Source organism: Cajanus cajan, chromosome 11 (assembly GCF_000230855.2).
Source record: "Cajanus cajan strain Asha chromosome 11, NIPB_CcT2T_4, whole genome shotgun sequence".
NCBI lineage: Eukaryota > Viridiplantae > Streptophyta > Magnoliopsida > Fabales > Fabaceae > Cajanus > Cajanus cajan.
The window spans coordinates 44424894-44446790 of NC_138527.1; the positions used below are offsets into that span (position 1 = coordinate 44424894).

At 32.8% G+C, this 21897-nt stretch overlaps 4 protein-coding genes across 6 annotated transcripts; 2 read left to right on the plus strand and 2 right to left on the minus strand.

Moving 5' to 3' along the window:
* Nucleotides 1-933: 933 nt before the first annotated feature.
* Nucleotides 934-3462, minus strand: LOC109810869 (exosome complex component RRP45A). Of its 3 annotated transcripts, XM_020374452.3 has the most exons (5): nucleotides 2782-3455; nucleotides 2482-2670; nucleotides 2151-2392; nucleotides 1697-1755; nucleotides 934-1434 (listed from the first exon to the last, which is right to left on the minus strand). In XM_020374452.3, the coding sequence occupies exons 1-5, from the start codon at nucleotides 3418-3420 to the stop codon at nucleotides 1235-1237; spliced, it is 1329 nt and encodes a 442-aa protein (XP_020230041.2). In that variant the 5' UTR covers nucleotides 3421-3455; the 3' UTR covers nucleotides 934-1234. The 3 variants fall into 3 exon arrangements, 2 of the variants coding, with proteins under 2 accessions (XP_020230041.2, XP_020230042.2); XM_020374453.3 differs by lacking the exon at nucleotides 1697-1755 and having other exon boundaries at nucleotides 1281-1434; nucleotides 2782-3456; XR_003805240.2 differs by lacking the exons at nucleotides 934-1434; nucleotides 1697-1755 and having other exon boundaries at nucleotides 2251-2392; nucleotides 2482-2680; nucleotides 2782-3462.
* A 1102-nt stretch (nucleotides 3463-4564) lies between these two features.
* LOC109810894 (putative serine/threonine-protein kinase At1g54610) lies at nucleotides 4565-9634 on the minus strand. The gene is made up of 8 exons (XM_020374496.3): nucleotides 8365-9634; nucleotides 7990-8274; nucleotides 7494-7811; nucleotides 7192-7419; nucleotides 6635-6735; nucleotides 5741-5855; nucleotides 5383-5652; nucleotides 4565-4949 (listed from the first exon to the last, which is right to left on the minus strand). The coding sequence occupies exons 1-8, from the start codon at nucleotides 8791-8793 to the stop codon at nucleotides 4815-4817; spliced, it is 1881 nt and encodes a 626-aa protein (XP_020230085.3). The 5' UTR covers nucleotides 8794-9634; the 3' UTR covers nucleotides 4565-4814.
* A 1473-nt stretch (nucleotides 9635-11107) lies between these two features.
* On the plus strand, nucleotides 11108-14247 carry LOC109810948 (Pentatricopeptide repeat (PPR) superfamily protein). Its single transcript, XM_020374563.3, has one exon. It carries the CDS (start codon nucleotides 11240-11242, stop codon nucleotides 13559-13561), a length of 2322 nt encoding a protein of 773 aa, XP_020230152.1. The 5' UTR covers nucleotides 11108-11239; the 3' UTR covers nucleotides 13562-14247.
* Nucleotides 14248-15485: 1238 nt separating this feature from the next.
* Nucleotides 15486-18968, plus strand: LOC109810959 (butanoate--CoA ligase AAE1-like). The gene is made up of 3 exons (XM_083066729.1): nucleotides 15486-16537; nucleotides 16710-17321; nucleotides 17520-18968. The coding sequence occupies exons 1-3, from the start codon at nucleotides 16274-16276 to the stop codon at nucleotides 18363-18365; spliced, it is 1722 nt and encodes a 573-aa protein (XP_082922855.1). The 5' UTR covers nucleotides 15486-16273; the 3' UTR covers nucleotides 18366-18968.
* The last annotated feature ends 2929 nt before the right edge of the window (nucleotides 18969-21897 follow it).

Genomic DNA, 21897 nt, shown 5'->3' on the forward strand with positions numbered 1-21897 from the left:
AGCAGGGGATGTTTGAGGTAAAAATAAAAAAGCCCTAGACTAATAGAAATGAGCAGTCTCTCTCTCTCTCTCTCTATTCATGATTAAAACATGTCAATGTCAATGTCTCTTTCTTCACATTGCTTCAGTAAACTTTCAGTGGGAATGGGATAAATAATAGTCTCACAAGTCACCAAGGTTCGGAGTTAAGAATGAATCTTTCTTTACTTATTAGTCCGATTAACCCACCTGGCTTATGGATATTGTTTTTCTTCCTTGGAATAATCGATATATGTTTCATGTAATAGTATTAGTTATAGACATACACGGTCTCTCTAGGCTCTTTTATGTAATTAATTTCACAACTTTATCCTAATTTGAAACATCAATTCTGTAGTTCTATATCATCTAGACCTAAAATTTATCGTGAACGGAATTGTCCCCTACAGATTGTTAACAGAATTCAAAAGTTACGGAAAAAAGCTGCTCTAGAACAAACTGATCTGGAACCAACTGATATGCTGTAGGTTGAATCCAAAATCCAAATCATGTTCCTTCATATGCACACAACAAATCAAACAGTTGTTTCTTGATGTCCTTCATGTCACTTATTACTACTTTAATCCAAATCATGTTCCTTCATATGGACACAACAAATCAAGCAGTTGTTTCTTGATATCAAGCAGTTGTTTCTTGATGCCCTTCATGTCACTTCTTACTGTTTTTCTATCGTTATATAAAATGAAAATGGAAAGGTTTAATTAAAGAGGATTGCGCCTACAAATCATCCTTTGAAATATTAAAATATTGATATCTTTTAATAAATTTATTATAAAATAAATATTTAATTTAATACTTTAAATTTGAACTTTTTTTTTTAGATTTTTATCAACCGTGTAGTAAAGGGGAAACGGGTATGGAACTTTCAAGTGCCATCAAAAAGTTACAACAGTATAATAGAATCTCGGTATTAGGAGTTTCTACCACAGAAAAAAATTGAGACTCCATTGTCCATCGAATGTTTACAATGTCCTGTCTATCACATTACAGAAAAAACAGAAAGAACGTTCAGACTTCAGACAACTTGCTGCATGTTTGTTTTCCTATTTGGAATACCATATGGGGAAGGTCCCCCAAAACAAAAAATCGTTGCTTCTCACAAAATGGGAACATTGAAACTCACACTTCTCAGTTGCAACGGGTATACAAACACAAGCTTCCAAGGTCAGTGATAATAAGTCAACAAACAGCTCATTTAATTTTCGCTATTGGAAGATACTTTCTTTTTTCTCTTGTGTTTGGGCTTGACGGCATCCTTCAGAGTCTTACCTTCATTATTCTGCCCAGCAGTTAGAGCATTGTCAATTGGTGAAGAATCTGTCTTAATTTCCTGTGGTGGTTCCTTGGGCTTAGTCTCACGTCTTGAATCCTTTTGTTTACTAGGAACTGACGGTCCTGCATATTATACAACAGTTCCAGTGAGTAGAGATTATGCAGTTGTATCTTCTCACTAGACCACATACATGTGCATAAAGTGATACAGACACCAACTTATCATTTGAAATAGATAATGGAATCTGAAAGGAAAAAGTCTAAATAAAAGTAATAATGAAATCAACAATAGAAAATGATCCGTACATCGACAAAAAGCCACTGTTCAATCAAAAGCCACATAACAGAAGATATCACAATTGAAGATAAAAAGAGAAGCCATTACCACGTGAAGCTAGAGAAGCTTTTAGAAGATCTGAATTGACACACTCTGAGTAGGGATCCCTGAGGAAGTGAAGGAGCAATGGTGGCAGGATATAAAATATACTTATATTAAATTTTAAAAGAATAAGTAGAGCTATTTTCTTCTTCACATAGACAAATCTCAAAATGGAAGAACATCAAAACTACCCAGTACCACTAATTACTAATTCCAGTTTACCTTCCATCACTCTGTTGCTTTGTTGCACCAAGTTTCCAGTTTACTTTCTATCACTCTGTTACTTTCTACACTCTCATAACAGTTCATTTTAGATTTATATAAATAATCTGGAACAATTTGTTATGCCATTGACATATGAGTAAATGGATTGACTAGAAACAACTAGACTATGAATAAATTTCAAATTACAAACCAATGCAAAGAAAACAATTAGTTCTTGGACTATCTGATATCTTACCAACTCGAGGGACCACCTACGAAATCTTTTGACACTTGCTCCTTACTTTGCACTTGTCCTGAGGGTGTGGCTTCACATTCCATAAAATTTTCCTCTTCTTTCAGCTTCAAATTTTCCAAATGACTACCATCTAATTGATTTTGCTCCCCTAATCCAATAACAGCACCACATACATCCACAGCAACAGACGAAGAATGTCGCTTAATCTTCCGCAATGCCCTTTCATTGTTATGTATTTCAACCTAATAAATTAACAAAGCATATACACTACAATCACAATATGTCAATCCAACAAGTGTAGCAAACATGAAAATTAGAAAAAAGAACTCACAGCATCCCTAATCTTGGTTGTAATATCAGTAGCTTTAGTATGAGCAAGTTTCAAGCAATGCATGATAACGCTCTGAGACACGCCCTCACCACCAGCCTTCTGAATCGCACAAACGTCGCCGTTTGAATTAACCGTCGCAGTCATGCGTCCCGTCATCACGCGCTCTTCCTGATGCGTCGGATCTATCACCTACACACACCTAAACCTTAAACCCTAAAATCCTTAAACCATAGAGTCCTTAAACCCTAAACCCTAAAAACAAAACCAGATAGATATAGAGAGAGAAAAGAAAATTCATACGAGAAGATTTCCATTGCTGAAGAATCCGAAGGTGACGGCAATAGGAAGATGATGAATAATCAAAGGAATAGGGTCGCGGTGTTCGGGAGGATGCACCACCACTTCCTGACCATCGTCTCCCGACAGCGAGCATTCCGGCCGCCGAAAAGTCAACAGCGAGGCCAACGCGGCGATGTTGGCGGCGTCGACGAGGTTTCCGGCGTTGTCGAGAATGTGAATGTCGACGCGAATGGACCAGACGAGCTTCCCGGAGAGGACGCAGAGCGACTCGGTGTCGATGGCGCGGCTCTCGCGGAGGCCGCGGTCAATGACGCGGCCGAGCTCGACGGCGGCGTCGGCGGGGCGGGCGGGCTCGAAGGAGGGGTCGGCCATGGGAGAGAATTCGGTGAAGATAGAGAGGGAGCCCTCGTTGGGCCTGTCTCTGTAGGGCCGGAGGAGTTGGGCCGTGACGAAGGCCATGACGTGGGTGTGGCCCAAATGCACCTCAGCGGAGCCGTCTTCTTTGGCCAATTTGATGGTGAGCTTGCGGTGGTCGAAGGGGCGGCGGCCGTCGACGCGGAGGTCGGAAAGGAGTGCCGTTTCGATGAATTTGATGTCGTTTATTGGCATTCGCCAACTGTTTGCTAACCTCTGCTCCATCACTTCTGCTTAGGGCAAAGCAGCTGCCACTCACTCTCATACTTAGTTTTATAGTACCTTACAAATTTATATAACAATTTCAATTATTAATTTTTAAAAATCACATCCAAAATATTATAAAGACTAAAGTGGTATAATTGCCAAAAGATTTTAGTTTTTTAATTTACAGTTAATTAATCAACTACTGTATATAAAACTCCAATGATTACTTTGTGTGAGAAAATTTTTAAGATTTTTTTTTTCCATAAAGAAGATTTTTAGAATTTTTTATTTTATATTTAATTTAATTTTATGTATAATAATTATTTATATATTAAATTTTAATATTTTTTAAATAAATTACTAAAATTAAAAGTAATATTTTATTATAATATAAATTATTGATCATAAATATAAAATATAATTTATATATTTAAAGTATCTATTTATTTAAATTTTAAATATAATTTATATATTTAAAAATAATATTTATTTATATACATAATTTATTTTTAATTTTAGTTATATATAATAAATATTTAACACGTGACATACAAGTAAAATTAAATTTTTTAATAATTTAAATGTTAAATTATAATATATATATATATATATATATTATTGTTTTTCATTTTTTAAAATATTTATTTTAATATTTTATCAATTTAAGTCAACTTTTAAAATTTTAAATTGTTTTAATTTTAAAACATAATTTTAAATCATTTTTATCCAATTCATTAATTGAATCTCGTCTTATTAAATTTTATGAGACTATCGAAAATAAAAGCTGAAAAAATATTTAAAAAAATGAGTGTAAATTTTTTTTAAACGTCATATTTGTTTTTTAATTGTTCATTAGATTTATTATTTTACTCAATTTTCATCATATGTATAGTTTTTTTTTTCTTACATCACTTAAGTCTTATAAAAAAGAGGGTAACTTAAAAATGATTAGAATGAAAAACCACGTGACATAACCATCTAATTTCTATTGTGGCAAAACAGTGTAATTATCCCAAAAATGTTGTACCAAGAAGAAATTTTAGAAGCATTTGACAATCTTTTATGAGAAAGTAGCCTATGTCCTAACAGTTTAAATTAGTTCTGGAAATATTTAGCCTGATTTAAATTTAAGTTGAACCAAGTGTTAGGGAAGATAAAACTCTGTTCTTCTCTACTAATTCATTCCATTCACTATTGTAAACTAAACAATTAAGTTCTGATTACGCTAAAGACGCAATGTACAGGGAACGAAACAATTTCCACAGAAACTTGTGTTAATATCTGTCAACAAGTCCGCACCAAAGAACCCCAGTCATCAGAATAATACTTAACCATCCATGCTACATATGTGGGGTTGTTACCATTTTACATATCACTCCCTTTCCAAAACAATTTCTCTTCATACTTTGGTTTTACGGATTCGCTTTCACACTTCGGAAAACATCTTGCATTAATCGCTCATGCTCTTTCAACATGTCATCAATGTTGCCACCTGGAGGCACCAATGGCCCAGAGCAGTGTATCCTACTTTTCTTCGGAAAATAGCCCTGAAATCACAAACAAAGCCTATGTAACAACAAATCTAAATAGTTCTAAGAGGAACAAGTACAAATATATACCATATGCAAAAAAGTTGTAACGTTAACGTGTGTGTGCACTCTTCTATTTTCAGGTTGACAAATTGTTGTATTATGAAGTTCTTATGCAGCACATACAATAATATGCTGTAAATTTTCATAATTAATAAGAAAAGTGAAACACACTGATGAACAGATAATATTCTATCTCATGTTACGTATCACATGGTTGGTTTCATGACTAAGAGAACATATTTGGATACAACATACAAGTTAGAGTACTTCTCAGAGATCTTTTATTGAAGAATTTTCTTTAATTAATAAAAAACACTACCAAACTTGTATCCAAACAAGTTTTAAAGCAAACTAGAAATGACATAATAAAGAGAAGGTTGTTCTTTACCATCCCATGTTCCTTTTTAATGGAAGCGGCAGACAAATCTGCTGCTGCATGATTCATATTAGACTTGTGTGTCCAGAACTCAGGATTCAGCCTAGAAGATTCTTGTTTCTTACTTAACAAGGATGGCATTGCTATACTGTTGGTCATCATTGAAGTAGAATGTGTGTGGACATTGTGTAGACTTGTTTTGTTAGGATCGCTGATGTCGTTACGCACACCATCCTCCTGGGATTGATATTTAAGACGGGACATTCTTGTATTTGACTTGCCCTGCCAACGTTGATGTAGCCATGAGATTGAGAATTGAACAAAAATGCAAATGATAATCACCATGGATATCATATGTCCACAAACTTACCCGCATAGATATATTTCCCTGTGCATTATAATCTGGTGTTTCTAGTACTTTGGTTTCTCCTGGTCCCCTATAAACAGATGCTGGTGCTCGTCCTTTAACAGCTTCCACTTTTTTCCTGATTAAAAAAGGGTAAAGTTCTATGAATGTAAATGGCGCTTCCAATCACAAAATTATATGTACCAAAATAACAGTGTATTAAATCTTTAATTGGATGCAAATGTTTTAACGTGGTCTTAGCTTCCCCCAAACTATGTATCTTCATCGTATAGTTTTAGTCCTTGTATTCACGTAGACTGGTGTTACTTTCATGCTTATTTTCTCAGAGGGATCTCTAGTCTTACCATGTTTCCACCAAGGAAAATGGTAATAATGAATAATGTGACAAAAATAATTAGGAGTATATTTAACTAAACTTCTTCGTAAAGATCTCTATAAAAAAAATAATTAAATAAAATGAAATAAATTTGTTTATAAACTAAAATTAACTTATAGATAAGTTAATTTGTAGACATCTTTTTAGTTGAATTTATACAAATTATCTTATATTAACTTTTTAAAAAATTTACGTTAACTTGTGTATAAACTAATATTAGTTTATGAAGAAATTATTTTTTTTTAAATGTTTTTAGAAAAATTTACTTTTTCAAAAATTTACTTTAACTCGTACATAAGTTAATATTAGTTTATGGAGAAACTGCTTTTTTTTTTTTTTTTTTCTAAAAATGTTGCTAGGAAAATTTATTTAAACATACCCTTAGACAATGAAATCTACTTAACAAGAGAAAGGTATAAATTTGTTATATTTGTTAGACATAACAGAGAAAAAAATGTAAATGAGACCGATGATAAATCAATTAGTATCTTCAAAATTTAGGGAAATAAAACTTATAATACCTTGAAGATTCCTTCTCTCGACGCTTGGCATCAAACTCCTTGCTTGGTGAAAACTTAGGTAAACTTGAGGGATCACAAGGTAATGGGTTTGTAGTGAAGAACTGACAAATATCCAACATGAGAAGTAATAAGGTAAGTAGGATACCCAGAACCATAATAGAACATAATCAATATGAAAAACAGTAAAAATAAAAAAAAAAATAAAAAAAATAAAAAGCCTAAAAGAATATATGAAAAAAAAGACACATTTTTCTTTGTATGGTGATGACAACAATCAAGCTGCAATTTCAGGAAAGTTAACTTTTATAAAGGACAACACCTAGAAAACACAACATGTCTATAGAGTTATTACACAAGTTGTATTTTCATTGACGAACTGTTACATTTGTTGTTCTTATAGCTGTTAAAATGTATTTTCATTGAATAACAACACAAAGTTCTAATAGAACAACGCCTAAGTCTTGTTCTTCTCTAGAATCAAGCATGATAACATAATTAATTTCCATGCAAATTGCAAAGTATGCTTAAAAAAAGGATAAAAGACAGCCCAAAATTACCTCACTCTCAAGTGCGGAAGTTGCAGATCCTCTATCTTCTGGTTCTATTGAAAGGAGCTTATCAACAAGAGCCAATGCTGTAGGAGAAAAGTTTTTAAATGTTTCGGAAACTTGGCGGCTGTAAGGTTGTTGTGGCTTAAAACTTGTTGCATGGGGAAACTTTGTTCTCTGCCAATAGTCTTCAGATGGAGAACCACAAAGTTTAAAAATTTTGTGCATTTGTTCCACCTGCATACATTAAATCATTCTCAATGGAGTTCTGATAAACATACAATACTCATATATTGGTTCTTAAAAAATACCTCTGTCCTTCCAGGCATGATAGGCTTCCCCGCTTGCAATTCCGCTAGAATGCAACCAGCACTCCACAAGTCAATTGCAACTCCATACTCCGTAGCACCTAGCAAAAGCTCAGGTGCCCTATACCACAGAGTCACAACACGACTAGTCAATGCCTGCTTTTTATTAGGATCATAAAGTGTTGCAAGACCAAAATCCGCAATCTTAAGATTTCCATTCCTGTCTATCAGAAGATTTGAACCCTTGATGTCACGGTGCAACACACCCCGACTATGGCAGTGTTCAAGCCCACGAAACAGTTGTTGCATATAACATTTTATCTGCCAAGCCAATGAAAAAATACTTCAACACCATACAGCTACAACATTTCACCACTCTTTTTGCTAAACAAGTTACAATCTTCTACTTATAACTAGTAAGCTCTTATGTTTAAAATGAGTAACTAATTTAAAAGTACTTTTTTATGCTTTAACAATAACATGCATGACATGTATGTACCTGCGGTTCAGTGAACTTCACACCATGTATAGTTGCTAGCCCAGCAAGGTCATGCTCCATGTATTCAAAAACAAGGTACAAACTGGTGGATGTTCTAGAAGTGACAATACCTTCGAGCTTCATGACGTTAGGATGGTCAAGTTGACGCAAGATAAAGATTTCCCTTGCCATGAACCGGACACTTTCCGGATCTGTACTTGAAAAGCGAACCTTCTTCAAGGCCACAATTTTACCAGTCTCAAGGTCACGAGCTTTATGCACACTGCTATAAGCCCCTTGTCCGATCTGCAGATACAACAGCATTCACTCGAATGTAAATTAGTTGAAACAATTTGAAACAAAAGTGCGCATGAAGAAGTGATATTTGAAACTAACTTGGTCAAATTTTTCAAAAGAGTCTGCCCTTCGAGGCACCCACCCTTTGATGGCTTCTGCTGCTACTGAAGATAACCACATTGGCCATCCAACATCAACATATTCTCCAGCAAAATGTTGCACACTTAGTATTCTATTCATTAGTGGCTTTCTGTCACCTACACCAGAATTCATTGCGATGCACTTCTGGAGCTGGCTTTTTGTGAATTCCAAGTGGTTGCATTTATCTTCTGATGGCACTTTGATAGACCCTCTAATCACTTGTGATGATGACTTAGTCATTCGGGGCACCGAACCATTCCTGCTACCATCATCAAACAAAGTAGGAGCAACCAATTGCACTGAATACTTGTTCCATTCCTTTTCCTTGTCTTTCTCATATTCAAAAACTTTGTCATTGTTTGAGGACTTAAAGCATATGCACCCCATATTCTTACAAAAGGGTTGTTGGTGTTGGTGTTGCTTCAATCAATCAATTAATGTCTACCTTTTTTTTTATGTGAAAGTTAAGCAACTGGGTACACTCGTATTTTGTTGGGAACCCAGAAGCTCCCACCCTTCTAATTCCAATGGTCAAGTAGCCATTAACCGTGAAAACTTGTATTGGACACCCTTTATTGAGAACAAAGACGATCATGCCAGTGGAAAACCCACTGGCGAAATCAATGCTGCAATGTTTCTATTTGACTTATTTCCCACGTAATAAGAATTCATAAGAAATGGATATGGCTTTCAAAATTCAATGCTTTGCCCCTCCAGATTCCCAGAGTGAAGAATCTTAATGGGGACTCAAAACAGAAAATGGCACAAGATTTTGAAATTCAAGCGTTCTAAATGAATATGTGAACAGGAAAAAGTATAATCAAAGAAGGACACACCAAATCAAAGGGTTGAATGAGTGTTGATAATTCAATTCAATGGAGGTAGATGGCAAGAAATGAAGGAAAAATCTGAAATTCCTTGACCTTTAATTTCCCGCTATTAACACAGAAGGTGACAGACGCAACACAACACAACAACACAACAACGTAGGAGATATTTTTGTCGTTTCTTTGTTGAAATCAAAAGCAAAATAAACGAAAAAAAGATGATTTTGATTGTTGTTATGTTGTGTAAAGGGGGAGGTTAAGGGAAGGAGGGACATTAATGGAAAAATGAAAAATGAAAAATGAAAAAAGGGTTTATTTGATAATGGTTTTGATTTGGAAAAATGGTTGGAGGGAGGAAAAGAGAGATGAGAGATTTGCGGTGTCTGTGCGAGAATTGCGAAACACCAACTCTTCCTTCCTTCCTCCCTCGCTGGAAACACTCTATTCTTACAAATCAACTAACTAACTTAACGTTTTTATCAAATTAACATTAATGAAATCCATTGAAATGATTTTTACGTTATTATCTTTTTTTTAGAGGATTTTTACGCTATTATCTAATTTATTACCAATTATCGTATTCATTTTTTTACCTTATTATTTAATTTATTACAAATTATCTTATTGATTTTCTAAAAATTTTTATTAGAAATCAGAAATCAGACAAGACTCACAAGAGTCACATCAACCTCTTTTAATTTTTAAATAATTAAACTATGTACCGACAATATTGTATAAACTCTTTTAATATTCATCATAAAAGCACAACTATTACTGTGTCATAATGCCAGTTATAAATTTTCAATAAGACTTAAATATATTTTTATCTTAAAATTGTGATATTTTTAAGTTTTCATTTTCTATAAAAATTATATTCATTTATATTTTTTGGATACATATATTTTTCTATTAGATATAATATATTTTGTTCGAGATAAATATGATTAAATTAAAAAAATTTCGCACAAATGATTCATATCGGTAATATTTATTTTTCTTTTAAACATTATAAATATATTTCGTTTTAATTATTGAATAATCAGGATGAGCTTGACCTCGGCTTGACTGTTAAATTTAAGGTTTTAAGCTTGATATGTTTATTGAATATAGGTTATTTTAAGTTTTTTTTTTAAATGCTAAACCTAACTTGAAAATTTATTTTGTAACATGACCTTAATAATAATAATAGCAAAGCCTACATAATGGTACAACATACTTTTTAATATGAGTAGAAATCTTTTCCATTTCTTCTATTACTAAAATTTTAAAAGTATATATGTCACATTTCTTAAAGTATGCATCAATTCCATCAACTTCAACTTCATTTTATTGATTTTTTCAAAAAATTTAAAAACTGAAAGAAATGGAGAGAGAGAGAGAAAAAAAAAAAAAAGAAGAGGTCCATTTTTTTCTAACTCACTCATTCAAATACACTTTCATTAATTAATTGAAATTTACTAGAAAATACAAAAATTGGTAACTTTACACCTTATTTAATAACTATCTTTCACAATTTTGTAGCTTTGTATAAAATTTACCAATAAAAATGAATATATTAATAGAAATATATTAAAGAGTATGTTATTAAAATTAATCTTATATATTTGTTTAAAGGATTAATTTTTTTTAATAAATAGATAGATGAAACAGTAGTAACAACCTTCAAATAAGTTGAAGGCGGATCCGGATTCTCTGATTTGGAGATATAAAAGTTATGGTAACTTAATTCATTTCAACCGTTAAATTTATAAAAATAAATCACATTGTGACACGTGTACAAAATATATTTTGATTTAAATGTATACGTGTCATAATCTGATCTATTATTACAAATTCATCGGTTTAAACGTCTTAAGTTACCCTAACTTTCCTTCCATAAGATTAGGGGATCTATTTCCGTTGAAGGCTTTGTTGTATTGTGGACGCTGACAGCGAAAGAAGGAAGAGCAAGATCATAGATTTCCTGCGGCACCCAGAAATATCTGTTCCGACGTGGCATTGTTTTCATGGAAAAAATAAAGACTTTGAATTTGGCAAATCTAGTGCAACTCTGCATCACCAACAAAGCTCATTCATCTGCCAAAGTTCTCCACGCTCGACTCTTCCGTCTCCACCTTTTCTCCGACACCTTCCTCTCCAACCACTTCATCCAACTCTATTCCCAATGCAACCACATTGCCTCTGCACGCCACGTGTTCGACGCAATACCTCACAAAAACATTTTTTCCTGGAACGCCATCTTGGCCTCCTATTGCAAAATCCCCGATTTGCAACACGCGTGCCGTCTCTTTCTGCAAATGCCTGAAAGGAACACCGTCTCATTGAACACCATGATCACCACCATGGTACGGTGTGGCTATCAACGCCAAGCATTGGATACCTACGATTCAATGATGCTGGAACATGGAGTTCAACTTAAACCCTCCCATATAACATTCGCTACCCTTTTTAGTGCTTGTGCTGCTTTGTTGGATGCAGACTGTGGCAGGAGATATCATGGGGTTGTGGTCAAATTTGGTCTTGAAAGTAATATCTACGTCGTTAATGCTCTTTTGTGCATGTATTCTAAGTGCGGGCTAAATGTGGATGCACTTCGTGTTTTTGGGGACATTCCTCAGCCTAATGAGGTTACTTTTACTACCATGATGGGCGGATTAGCACAGAGTAATCAAGTCAAGGAAGCTTTAGAATTGTTTCGGATCATGTTGAGAAAAGGGATTCGTGTTGATTCTGTCTCCTTGTCCAGCGTATTGGGTGTTTGTGCAAAAGGGGAAAGGGATGTTGGTCTTTGTCACAATGCTCAAGGAAAACAAATGCACGCACTATCAGTTAAATTGGGGTTTGAGGGAGACCTCCATTTGAGTAACTCATTGCTTGATATGTATGCCAAGATTGGGGACATGGATATTGCTGAGAAGGTTTTTGTTAATATGAATCAGCGCAGTGTTGTTTCTTGGAATATAATGATAGCTGGGTATGGGAACAGATGCAACAGTGAGAAGGCTGCAGAGTATCTTCGGAGAATGCAGAGTGATGGATATGAGCCTGATGATGTTACTTATATTAACATGCTGACAGCGTGTGTTAAGTCTGGGGATGTTGGAACCGGGCGTCAAATATTTGACTGCATGTCATGCCCAAGTTTGACTTCGTGGAATGCTATACTCTCAGGATATAATCAGAATGGTGATCACAGAGAGGCAGTTGAACTGTTTAGAAAAATGCAGTTTCAATGCCAACATCCTGACCGGACTACTTTGGCCATTATTCTCAGTTCATGTGCTGAATTGGGGCTTCTTGGGGCTGGAAAGGAGGTTCATGCAGCATCTCAGAAGTTTGGATTTTATGATGATGTCTATGTTGCTAGTAGCCTTATTAATGTGTACTCGAAATGTGGGAAAATGGAGTTGTCTAAGCATGTGTTCAGTAAACTGCCTGAACTGGATGTTGTGTGTTGGAACTCAATGTTAGCAGGATTCTCAATCAATGCTCTTGAACCAGATGCCTTGTCTTTCTTCAAACAGATGCGTCAACTTGGCTTCTTTCCCTCTGAGTTTTCTTTTGCTACCGTAGTGAGCTCTTGTGCAAAACTTTCTTCCTTATCTCAAGGTCAACAGTTTCATGCTCAGATCATAAAAGATGGTTTTCTAGATGACATATTTGTGGGAAGTTCTCTTATAGAAATGTATTGTAAATGTGGGGATATACACGGGGCCAGATGGTTTTTTGATATGATGCCCGGTAAAAATACTGTTACATGGAACGAAATGATACATGGTTATGCACAGAATGGAGATGGTCACGAGGCTCTATGCCTTTACAATGACATGATTTCATGTGGTGAGAAACCTGATGATATTACCTTTGTTGCTGTTTTAACTGCTTGTAGCCACTCATCTTTGGTTGATGAAGGACTTGAAATATTCAATGCCATGCTGCAAAAATTTGGAGTGGTGCCAAAGTTGGATCATTATACTTGCATCATAGATTGTCTGAGCCGAGCAGGGCGATTCCATGAAGTAGAAGTCATTCTAGATACCATGCCATGTAAAGATGATGCAGTTGTATGGGAGGTTGTGTTAAGTTCATGCCGTATTCATGCTAACTTGAACTTAGCAAAAAGAGCAGCTGATGAACTCTATCGAATTGACCCACAAAACTCTGCCTCTTATGTGCTTCTTGCAAACATGTATTCTTCTTTGGGAAGATGGGATGATGCACGTGTTGTAAGAGATCTCATGAGTGACAACCATGTTCGTAAGGATCCCGGTTATAGCCGAAGTGAGTGCAAGAATGATATGCAAATCATTCTGGAAAACGAACAATAATCTTTTATCTTGGTTGGCATTTGCCAATAAACTCGAGAAATAATGTCTTGTTATGATGGTCGTTGAAATCTAACCACCTCTGCAGAATCTTGAGAAATTCTACAAAAGGGAGCTCTTGTTATGGAGTGAAACTATCACCAAGTTAATTATGGTTAGTTTCACTGTTCTTAATCCTCTGCAGAAACTTGAGAATTTCTACAAAAGGGTGCTCTAGTTATGGAGTGAAACTATTACCAAGTTAACAATGGTTGTTGGTTTCACTGTTCTTAATTCCTTATAATCCTCTGGAAGATGTTAATAAATCTCCTGATGGCGCTTTTATAACTATCAGTGTAAATCCAACTTTTCGATTGCTTATCAAACATGGAGATTGATGTCATTTGGATGACATATTCCAGATCCCCTTGAAAATTTTCATGGAGCATTTCTACGATAAAGAAATTACTGCTATGCCAACTTAGGAAGGCAGAGACTAGAAATTAAAAGTGTTACGGCTTGAGGAATCTATTCTTGCAGGATATATTTTGTTACCATTACGTAGACACCTGCTGTTGCAACAGATGGGTTTAAGGATGGGTACTGAACAAAGATTACAAGTTTGTATAAATTTATTTTTTCATTCATCTAGAACTTCCGAAAATTGTTTATATCCTTATTACATGATTAATATAAATTTATTTGTGAGAATGAAGTATCAAATCATCTTACATTAATATAAAATTTGACATATATGATCTAAGAGATATGAACTTTCAATCTAACGGTTGGATTTTCAAAATTCACATTTAATATAAAGTTATTAAGCGGTGTAACACTTAGTAAAAGTTATACCGATGTCGTTTGAACCCTCTTTATATATATATATATAATGTAACAAATATGTTACTTGTTAATATTGTTGTTGCAAGTCATTGTTTGTTGAATATGGTGCATTGTATAGTCAAATTCAATCATGATTATATATTTAACTACTGTATTTATTAAATATTATTTATTTATTATTTTCATTCAAAAATATACTTAAATGAACTAATTTTAATACTTATAATTTTTAAATAATATATCATTAAATATAATATATATAGAAAAATTAACAAATATGGCTACATACAATGTATTAATTAAAGGATAAAAATTAATAAATAAATTACTGTATACATTTGTATATTATATTTCTATTTTTCATTTTTAAAATATATTTATCCACTAATTCTTTTAAATAATAAAAAAAATTATTAATGCATTAAAACATATTTTACATTTTTAAATTTAAGTAAAAAGTTCAATAAGCATTCATCCTCAATGTAATTAAAAAAAGATTGGATTGTTGACTAATTTGATAAAATTCTTAAGTAGTTATTATAAAAATAATAAATTTCTCTAACATCATAAATTCATGATAAGATAACAACTGAAAAAATATATTACATTTATTAAATATCCTAATCAATATTTTATACGTAAAAATATATTATATTTATTAAATATCATAATTAATAATTACTAAATATTATTATATTTTTCTAATATTATAAAGTAAATTGCTATTTAAAATAATTAAAAATACAAATATATGAAAACCAATATATCAAAATGAAAAGAAAAATTTGGATAAAAATATCTTAATAATTACTAATCATTATTAAATTTTTGAAATATTATATAGATTATGACTTAATAAGTTTGGATCAACTTTTTTGACATTTGGATTAGGCCTAACTCGATCCAGTTATATATTCTTTGTCATTCTTGCTTAATAATGAGTTTATATTTTTTTATTTATTCATAGTATATTGTAATAATATCATATATTTATTTTAAATTTTATTTAATATTAATGTTAATTGTTCAAGTAGATAATATTGTAATAAATCAACAAATTTATTTTAAAATTTATTTATGTGTCGATAACATTTTATTTGTAACAAGATATCAAACGATTTACATTCATTAAAAAATATTTAATTGAATTTTTATAAAATATAAATAAATTTAACTATGTTGTTCGATTGACTCACCCCAATTCAATTTGTTCATAATCGAGCTGTGTTGAGTTTTAAAAAATTGCACAAATATAATTTAACCTTATTAGTTAAATTTTAATCATATCGAATAATGAATCCATCAAAATCCATCCAACCCAATCTACTTAAACCCCTATTAATTATAAATATTCGAGTAAAATTAAATTTAAATTTTTTAAGTAAAATTTCAAGATCAAACATTATAAAGGAAAAAAAATATTAGTAAAAAATTGGAAAAGGCTGAAATGTGTAATATACATAATTAAAATAAAATATTTTAAAATTAAATCAAATAAATTAAAATTAATATTTTTAATTATAAAACTTACAAATAATACTGTATATTGTGAAAAAATATACAAGTTATTTAAGAAATGTTATAAAGCTACTAATTATTTTAATGTAAAGCTATATCTTTTATAAAATTCATAAATAACATCTTTAATTATTTTTTGTGTTGAATATTATAATATTTAATTGTGATTCATATAATATGTATAGATTCATACAAAAGTAGTCAAAATATTTAATTAACAGAAATTATATGGATTGACTGGCGAATAAAAATGAAGGACATGAAGCTGAAAGTTGACCATGCATTGATAACTGCTAATACTTTAGTATTAGTTAGCACTTAGCATCATTCTTATATATACCAACACGTCCTTGCTATCAATCATTCACATTCATGCGCATGCACATCCTTTCAGAGTTTACAGTTTCAGCAAAGCACAAAGGTGAAGATTGTAGATCGATGGAGGGAAGTATCCGCTGCTCTGCCAACTACGTTCCTCTTACTCCGATCAGCTTCTTGGACCGCGCCGCCGTCGTTTACAGTGACAAGCTTTCTGTGGTCTTCGGTGATGTTTCCTACACATGGTCACAGACACACCAACGCTGCATCAAACTTGCCTCTTCCATTTCTCAACTCGGTGTTTCTCCCCGTGACGTGGTTTGTGCATCTTTCCTTCTTTCTCTTTGTTTTTTTTTTTATTTATTGATTTTCAGCGATACAAGTAATATAGTCATGAAAGAAAAGTGATTGTATGTTTATAATTTTGAGAAATAATACATAGTATTAAATATTAATACAATAATATTGTGATATTTGTGCTTATGAGCAGGTTGCTGTATTGGCTCCAAATGTTCCAGCTTCGTATGAGCTACACTTTGCGATTCCCATGGCAGGTGCTGTTATCTGCATGCTGAATACGCGTTACGATTCTGCAATGATTTCAACGTTGCTAAAACAGTCTGAGGCCAAGCTTCTTTTCGTTGATCATCAACATCTTGATCTTGCTCGAGGAGCACTTGAAATCCTTTCCAAAACCACCACCAAGCTTCCCCTTGTGGTCTCAATTTTGGAGTGTGGACACCCATCACCTCTCACCGCTAAAGGAACCTTGATATACGAGGATCTCATAGCTAAAGGGAGCCTTGAATTCGAGGTGAGGAGGCCAAAAGATGAGTGTGAAACAATCTCAATCAGTTACACTTCCGGAACTACAGCAAACCCCAAGGGAGTAATCTACAGCCATAGAGGTGCTTATCTCAATGCTTTGGTTTCAATACTTCTTAACGAAATGAGAACCACCTCGGTTTACTTATGGTGCGTTCCCATGTTTCATTGCAACGGGTGGTGCATCCCTTGGAGTATGGCTGCTCAAGGTGGCACAAATATCTGCCTAAGAAATGTAACTGCTGAAAGAATATTTCACAATATTTTTAAGCACAAGGTAACCATGGAATGATTGTAGAAATATACTTTTCAACAAGAGTATTATATCTCATGTATACCAAGAATCCACATAGGTCTTCACATTAGAGTGATATTTTCATTATCTCTCATAAATTTACTTTTATCATATGTCTATATAGATTTTGCATGTGTTCACGTTCATTCTCTTGTTTTATGTGACTTTGTATTCTAATAGGTAACACACATGGGAGGTGCACCAACAATCCTAAACATGATAATCAATTCACCACCTGAAGTCCGGAAGCCGCTTCCGGGAAAGGTGGCGGTGATGACTGGCGGGGCACCGCCCCCGCCGGACGTGATAATCAGGATGGAAGAGCTAGGGTTTGATGTGACTCATGCATACGGTTGCACAGAAGTGTATGGTCCAGCAGCAGTTAACTTATGGAAACCAGAATGGGACAATCTGTCACGAGATCAAAGGGCAAAACTGAAGACACGTCAGGGAATGCTCCACGTTGGAATGGAAGAACTGGACGTTAAGGATCCTCGCACAATGAAGAGTGTTCCAGCGGATGGAAGAAGCATCGGTGAGGTGATGTGCAGAGGCAACACTGTGATGTGTGGATATCTGAAGAACTTGAAGGCAACAGAAAATGCATTTAGCGGTGGATGGTATCGGAGTGGTGACTTGGGAGTGAAGCACCCTGATGGGTACATAGAACTCAGGGATAGGTCAAAGGATATTATAATCTCAGGGGGTGAAATTATTAGCTCCATTGAGCTTGAAGCAGTGATTTTCAGTCATCCTGCAGTTTATGAAGTTGCTGTTGTTGCGAGACCTGATGATTACTGGGGAGAGACACCTTGTGCATTTGTGAAGCTCAAGGAAGGGTGCAGTGCTACATCGGAAGAGATTATACGGTTTTGTAAGAAACGTTTGCCTCGGTTTATGGCTCCTCGAACTGTGGTGTTTCATGATCTGCCAAAGACTTCAACTGGGAAGACGCAGAAGTATGTTCTGAGGGAGAAGGCAATGGCCATGGGAAGCTTGTTTAAGAAGAACATTAGTCGCTTATAATAAACCACATTTCTTCTGATATTTCATTGTAATGTTAATTTTCAGGGTCTAGATTCTGTGTAGTTGAAATTTTGCTTGCAAAGGTCTAAACCCTTAGAAATATTTATTTTAATTTTCCCTGAAATAAAACATATATAGTTTTTTTCTTTTCTTTTCAATATGATGTAACGTTCGATTATAAGTGCATGGTGTAGTAGGATTCCAAACTCTAGAGGATCGATCCATATTTGTTTGTAATGTTGTTCTTCCATGTTGTTATTTTAATTTATTTATATAAAATAATTTTTGTGTATTAGCATGAATAGACACTTAAATTAATTCAACTACACCTTTTATTTTCAATCAGAAGTTTGACTGAATTTAAAAATGAACTAAAAAGAAACAATATGTAAACTCCAAAAATTGATCCTTCGTGTTTTTTTATTCAATTAGTTTTTCTTTAAAAAAGTTTTTTTTTTTTATTTAACATATGAAAGTCTCCTTGAACCACTAAAGTACTATAAGAAAAATTGATATTAATTACAGAAACCAATAAATCCATGAAAAATATCAAATTTTTGATAGATTACTAACGGATATATCTTATCGATAAATTGCTTATATGAAATAGTTACTATCAGATCTCAAGTAGTGGGTAATTTTCCGAGGCAATTACCGATGGCAAAATGTGTGAGTGTGTGTGTTAAAAAAGGGAAGCAACGTGTGAGTGGAAGAAGTCTTATTTAATATGAATATGAGACGGAAATCTGCATAAGAAATGGATTCTAAGACGAACATGCATCATCATGGCTTAATATATCATAACCTAATACCAATATTTTATTATGATAAGGTGCCCAAGATTATCCTCTTTCATGAATTTTTGGATCACGTGATTCAGTACAGTGTTTTCATATCCCTTTGACCTGAATTACTATATAAATAGTAAATTTAAATGTTATTTCACCAAAAAGAATCTTAAATATTATTATTATAATAACAATAATTTAAATATAAAAAAACAGTTATAATGTTACATGAGCATAAAAATAACATTTTTTTTGAAAAGTATCTTATAAATAAATAACATTTTAAGACAACTACAAATATGTTTTTGAATTTTGTGTGGCGTGATTTGTATAATTTGAAAAGGAAAATGTTTAATCTTCCGAAAGATATAATCCAAAAAAAATCTTTCCAACACTGAATTTTTGTAGATTGATTTAATATATAATTTTTTTAATTTAATATTATTGTTTTTTTAAATATCAGAGAATAAACTGACATTTATGATTCGGAGGCTGTAGCGTTTCTTTTATAAAAAAAAAATACATATTTTTATTAGATTTTCACATTACATGTTCACATTTTCAAGTCGAAATTCCAATCTGTTAAACACTCTAAAAAGGTAAAGTTAAATTACTAAAAGAGATAATTTACACATAATTATATACTCATAACATTTAATATAATAATCCAAAATGTATTTTTATAAGGATTCCATAAGAATCCATGAGTAATGAAAGATTCACAAGATTAGTTTAGTACACAAGTAGGAAAAGAGGGTAATTTACATCACTATATTCTTGTTAGTCAAAGAAAAATCCGACGTTAAAGAAACGTGGTGGCATTTTGTAATTAAATCTAACTTTTTTACGTCGTCCGACGTAAAATATCTACAAATTTTGTATTCGCATGCGTGTCAATATTTAAATAAGAGTTTTGAGTGTATGTGTCATTCGAGTTTTCTGAGTTAAGATTTCGTTAGAGTGTATTGCATCTGAGTGTATGTTTGCGCGTTTGGGTAATTCTTGAGTTTTTGACCGATTGCATTAGGCTCGCGTTTGAGGTTAGTTTGGAAAATCCTTTCTTAATATATTAGCTAATATGTTGAAAATAAATGTATGTATTGATCTATTAATATATTAGTTAATATTATCCTCTTCTTCGCGTTTGAGTGGATCATCGTTTGTTAATATATTAGTTAATACAGGTAGAAAATGCTTCGCGTGTGGGTGGATCTGCAAGCAGAACGTCTCGTTCTCCAAGCAGAACGAGTCGTTCTCCAAGCAGAATGGGGCATTCTCCAATCAGAACGGCCTGTATTCTGCTTGGAGAACGTCCCATTCTACTTGGAGAACGTCTCGTTCTACTTGGAGAACGGCCCGTTCTGCTTGTACGCGTTATGTTTTTTGTTGTTTCTAACTTTTTTACGTCGGCTCTTGTGAATGTCCAACGTAAATTTACGTCTCCTGTATTAACGTCAGACCTTTTTCTGACATAAAAAGCTTAAAATAATCGACATAAATTACCCTTTTTGTACTAGTGCTAAACAAAATTAACCATACACATGTTCAATACACTCCATAGAGCATTGAAGAATCAACATAAATACAACACAAGTTACAAGTTGGGATTTCCTTTTTCATATAATAAATAAGAGATTGGAGGGTCAATCTCATTACCAAATAGTTATCACATGCCTAAAGCAAGATTATTCATCCCCTTATCTTGGGGAACACTAATCGAAGGATATGGACATTTGGAGTGATCTCCTACGACTTCTAATTCTCCCAATTCTTCAGAGTGCAAATGTACAAGAAAAGAAATTATAAGAGCATATGATGAAAACTAACCTAACTCCCATCTTAAAACTTAACTTCTCTCTTAATCCAATAGTTAAAACAATTAACTAAAATTTACACATCCATTCTCTTAAAATAATTGTTATTTATTTTATATTAATAAATTTTATTTGCATAAATTATTTAATATAAAAAAATCATGCTACTAAATGTCATATTACTTAAATATAAGTAAATGTTAAATTTAATAATTAATAAATATCAATTTGATAAAAAAGATTAAAATTTGGTACTTTTAAAATTTGAAAGATTAAATATCTTTATTTTAAAATAAAAATTTTAAATTATGGATTGACAAAAATAGAAGACCAAAAGTATAATTTAGATAAAATAAAGAAGTTAAAAAAATATTAAAATATTTGCCAAATAGATTCATAATTTTTTTCCCTTTTTATGCAATCCAAAAAGAAATTGTTTAACTTTTTATTTTCTTCTTTTAAGTAATCTAAAAAAATTGTCTTACTTTGTATTCTTTATTTTTTATCCTTTTATTTTTATAAATAAAATAATTTTTTTATCATAATATTAACAAAAGTATTTATCAATTCTACTACTAAAATTTAAAATTTTAAAAGTAATCATAACACTGATTAGAATTAGGGGTGGGTATACGGACTGGTCCGGCCGTTTAAGGCCCGGTCTGTAAAACTCGTGTTTTATACGGGCCGGATAAGTTCGGTCCGTAAAATAAATGGACTTATTTTTTAAGTCCGTATCCGGCTCGCCAAAATCCGCGGATAACGGATCGGTCCGCGGGCCTAAATAATCGTTCAAAAAAATAAATTTTTAAAAATAAAAATACATAAAATTAGAAGAAAAAAAATATTTTTTATTTATAAGCTAAATTTTATCATACTAAAATTTATTAATAGTTAAAATGATTTAAAATACTAAATATTAAAATAAAA

Bases quoted from the DNA above. Each gene is read 5' to 3' on its own strand.
- LOC109810869 (XM_020374452.3), bottom strand. From the start codon at position 3,420: ATGGAGCAGAGGTTAGCAAACAGTTGGCGAATGCCAATAAACGACATC. The intron at 2,393-2,481 runs GTGAGTTCTTTT...TTAATTTATTAG, and splicing joins CAACCAAGATTAGGGATGCT to GTTGAAATACATAACAATGA. The intron at 1,756-2,150 runs GTAAGATATCAG...TCACTTCCTCAG, and splicing joins GTAGGTGGTCCCTCGAGTTG to GGATCCCTACTCAGAGTGTG.
- LOC109810894 (XM_020374496.3), bottom strand. From the start codon at position 8,793: ATGGGGTGCATATGCTTTAAGTCCTCAAACAATGACAAAGTTTTTGAA. The intron at 7,812-7,989 runs GTACATACATGT...TTGGCTTGGCAG, and splicing joins TGAAGTTCACTGAACCGCAG to ATAAAATGTTATATGCAACA. The intron at 5,856-6,634 runs GTATTATAAGTT...TTTTTTAATCAG, and splicing joins CGAGAGAAGGAATCTTCAAG to GAAAAAAGTGGAAGCTGTTA.
- LOC109810948 (XM_020374563.3), top strand. From the start codon at position 11,240: ATGGAAAAAATAAAGACTTTGAATTTGGCAAATCTAGTGCAACTCTGC.
- LOC109810959 (XM_083066729.1), top strand. From the start codon at position 16,274: ATGCGCATGCACATCCTTTCAGAGTTTACAGTTTCAGCAAAGCACAAA. The intron at 16,538-16,709 runs GTTTGTGCATCT...GCTTATGAGCAG, and splicing joins GTGTTTCTCCCCGTGACGTG to GTTGCTGTATTGGCTCCAAA. The intron at 17,322-17,519 runs GTAACCATGGAA...GTATTCTAATAG, and splicing joins ACAATATTTTTAAGCACAAG to GTAACACACATGGGAGGTGC.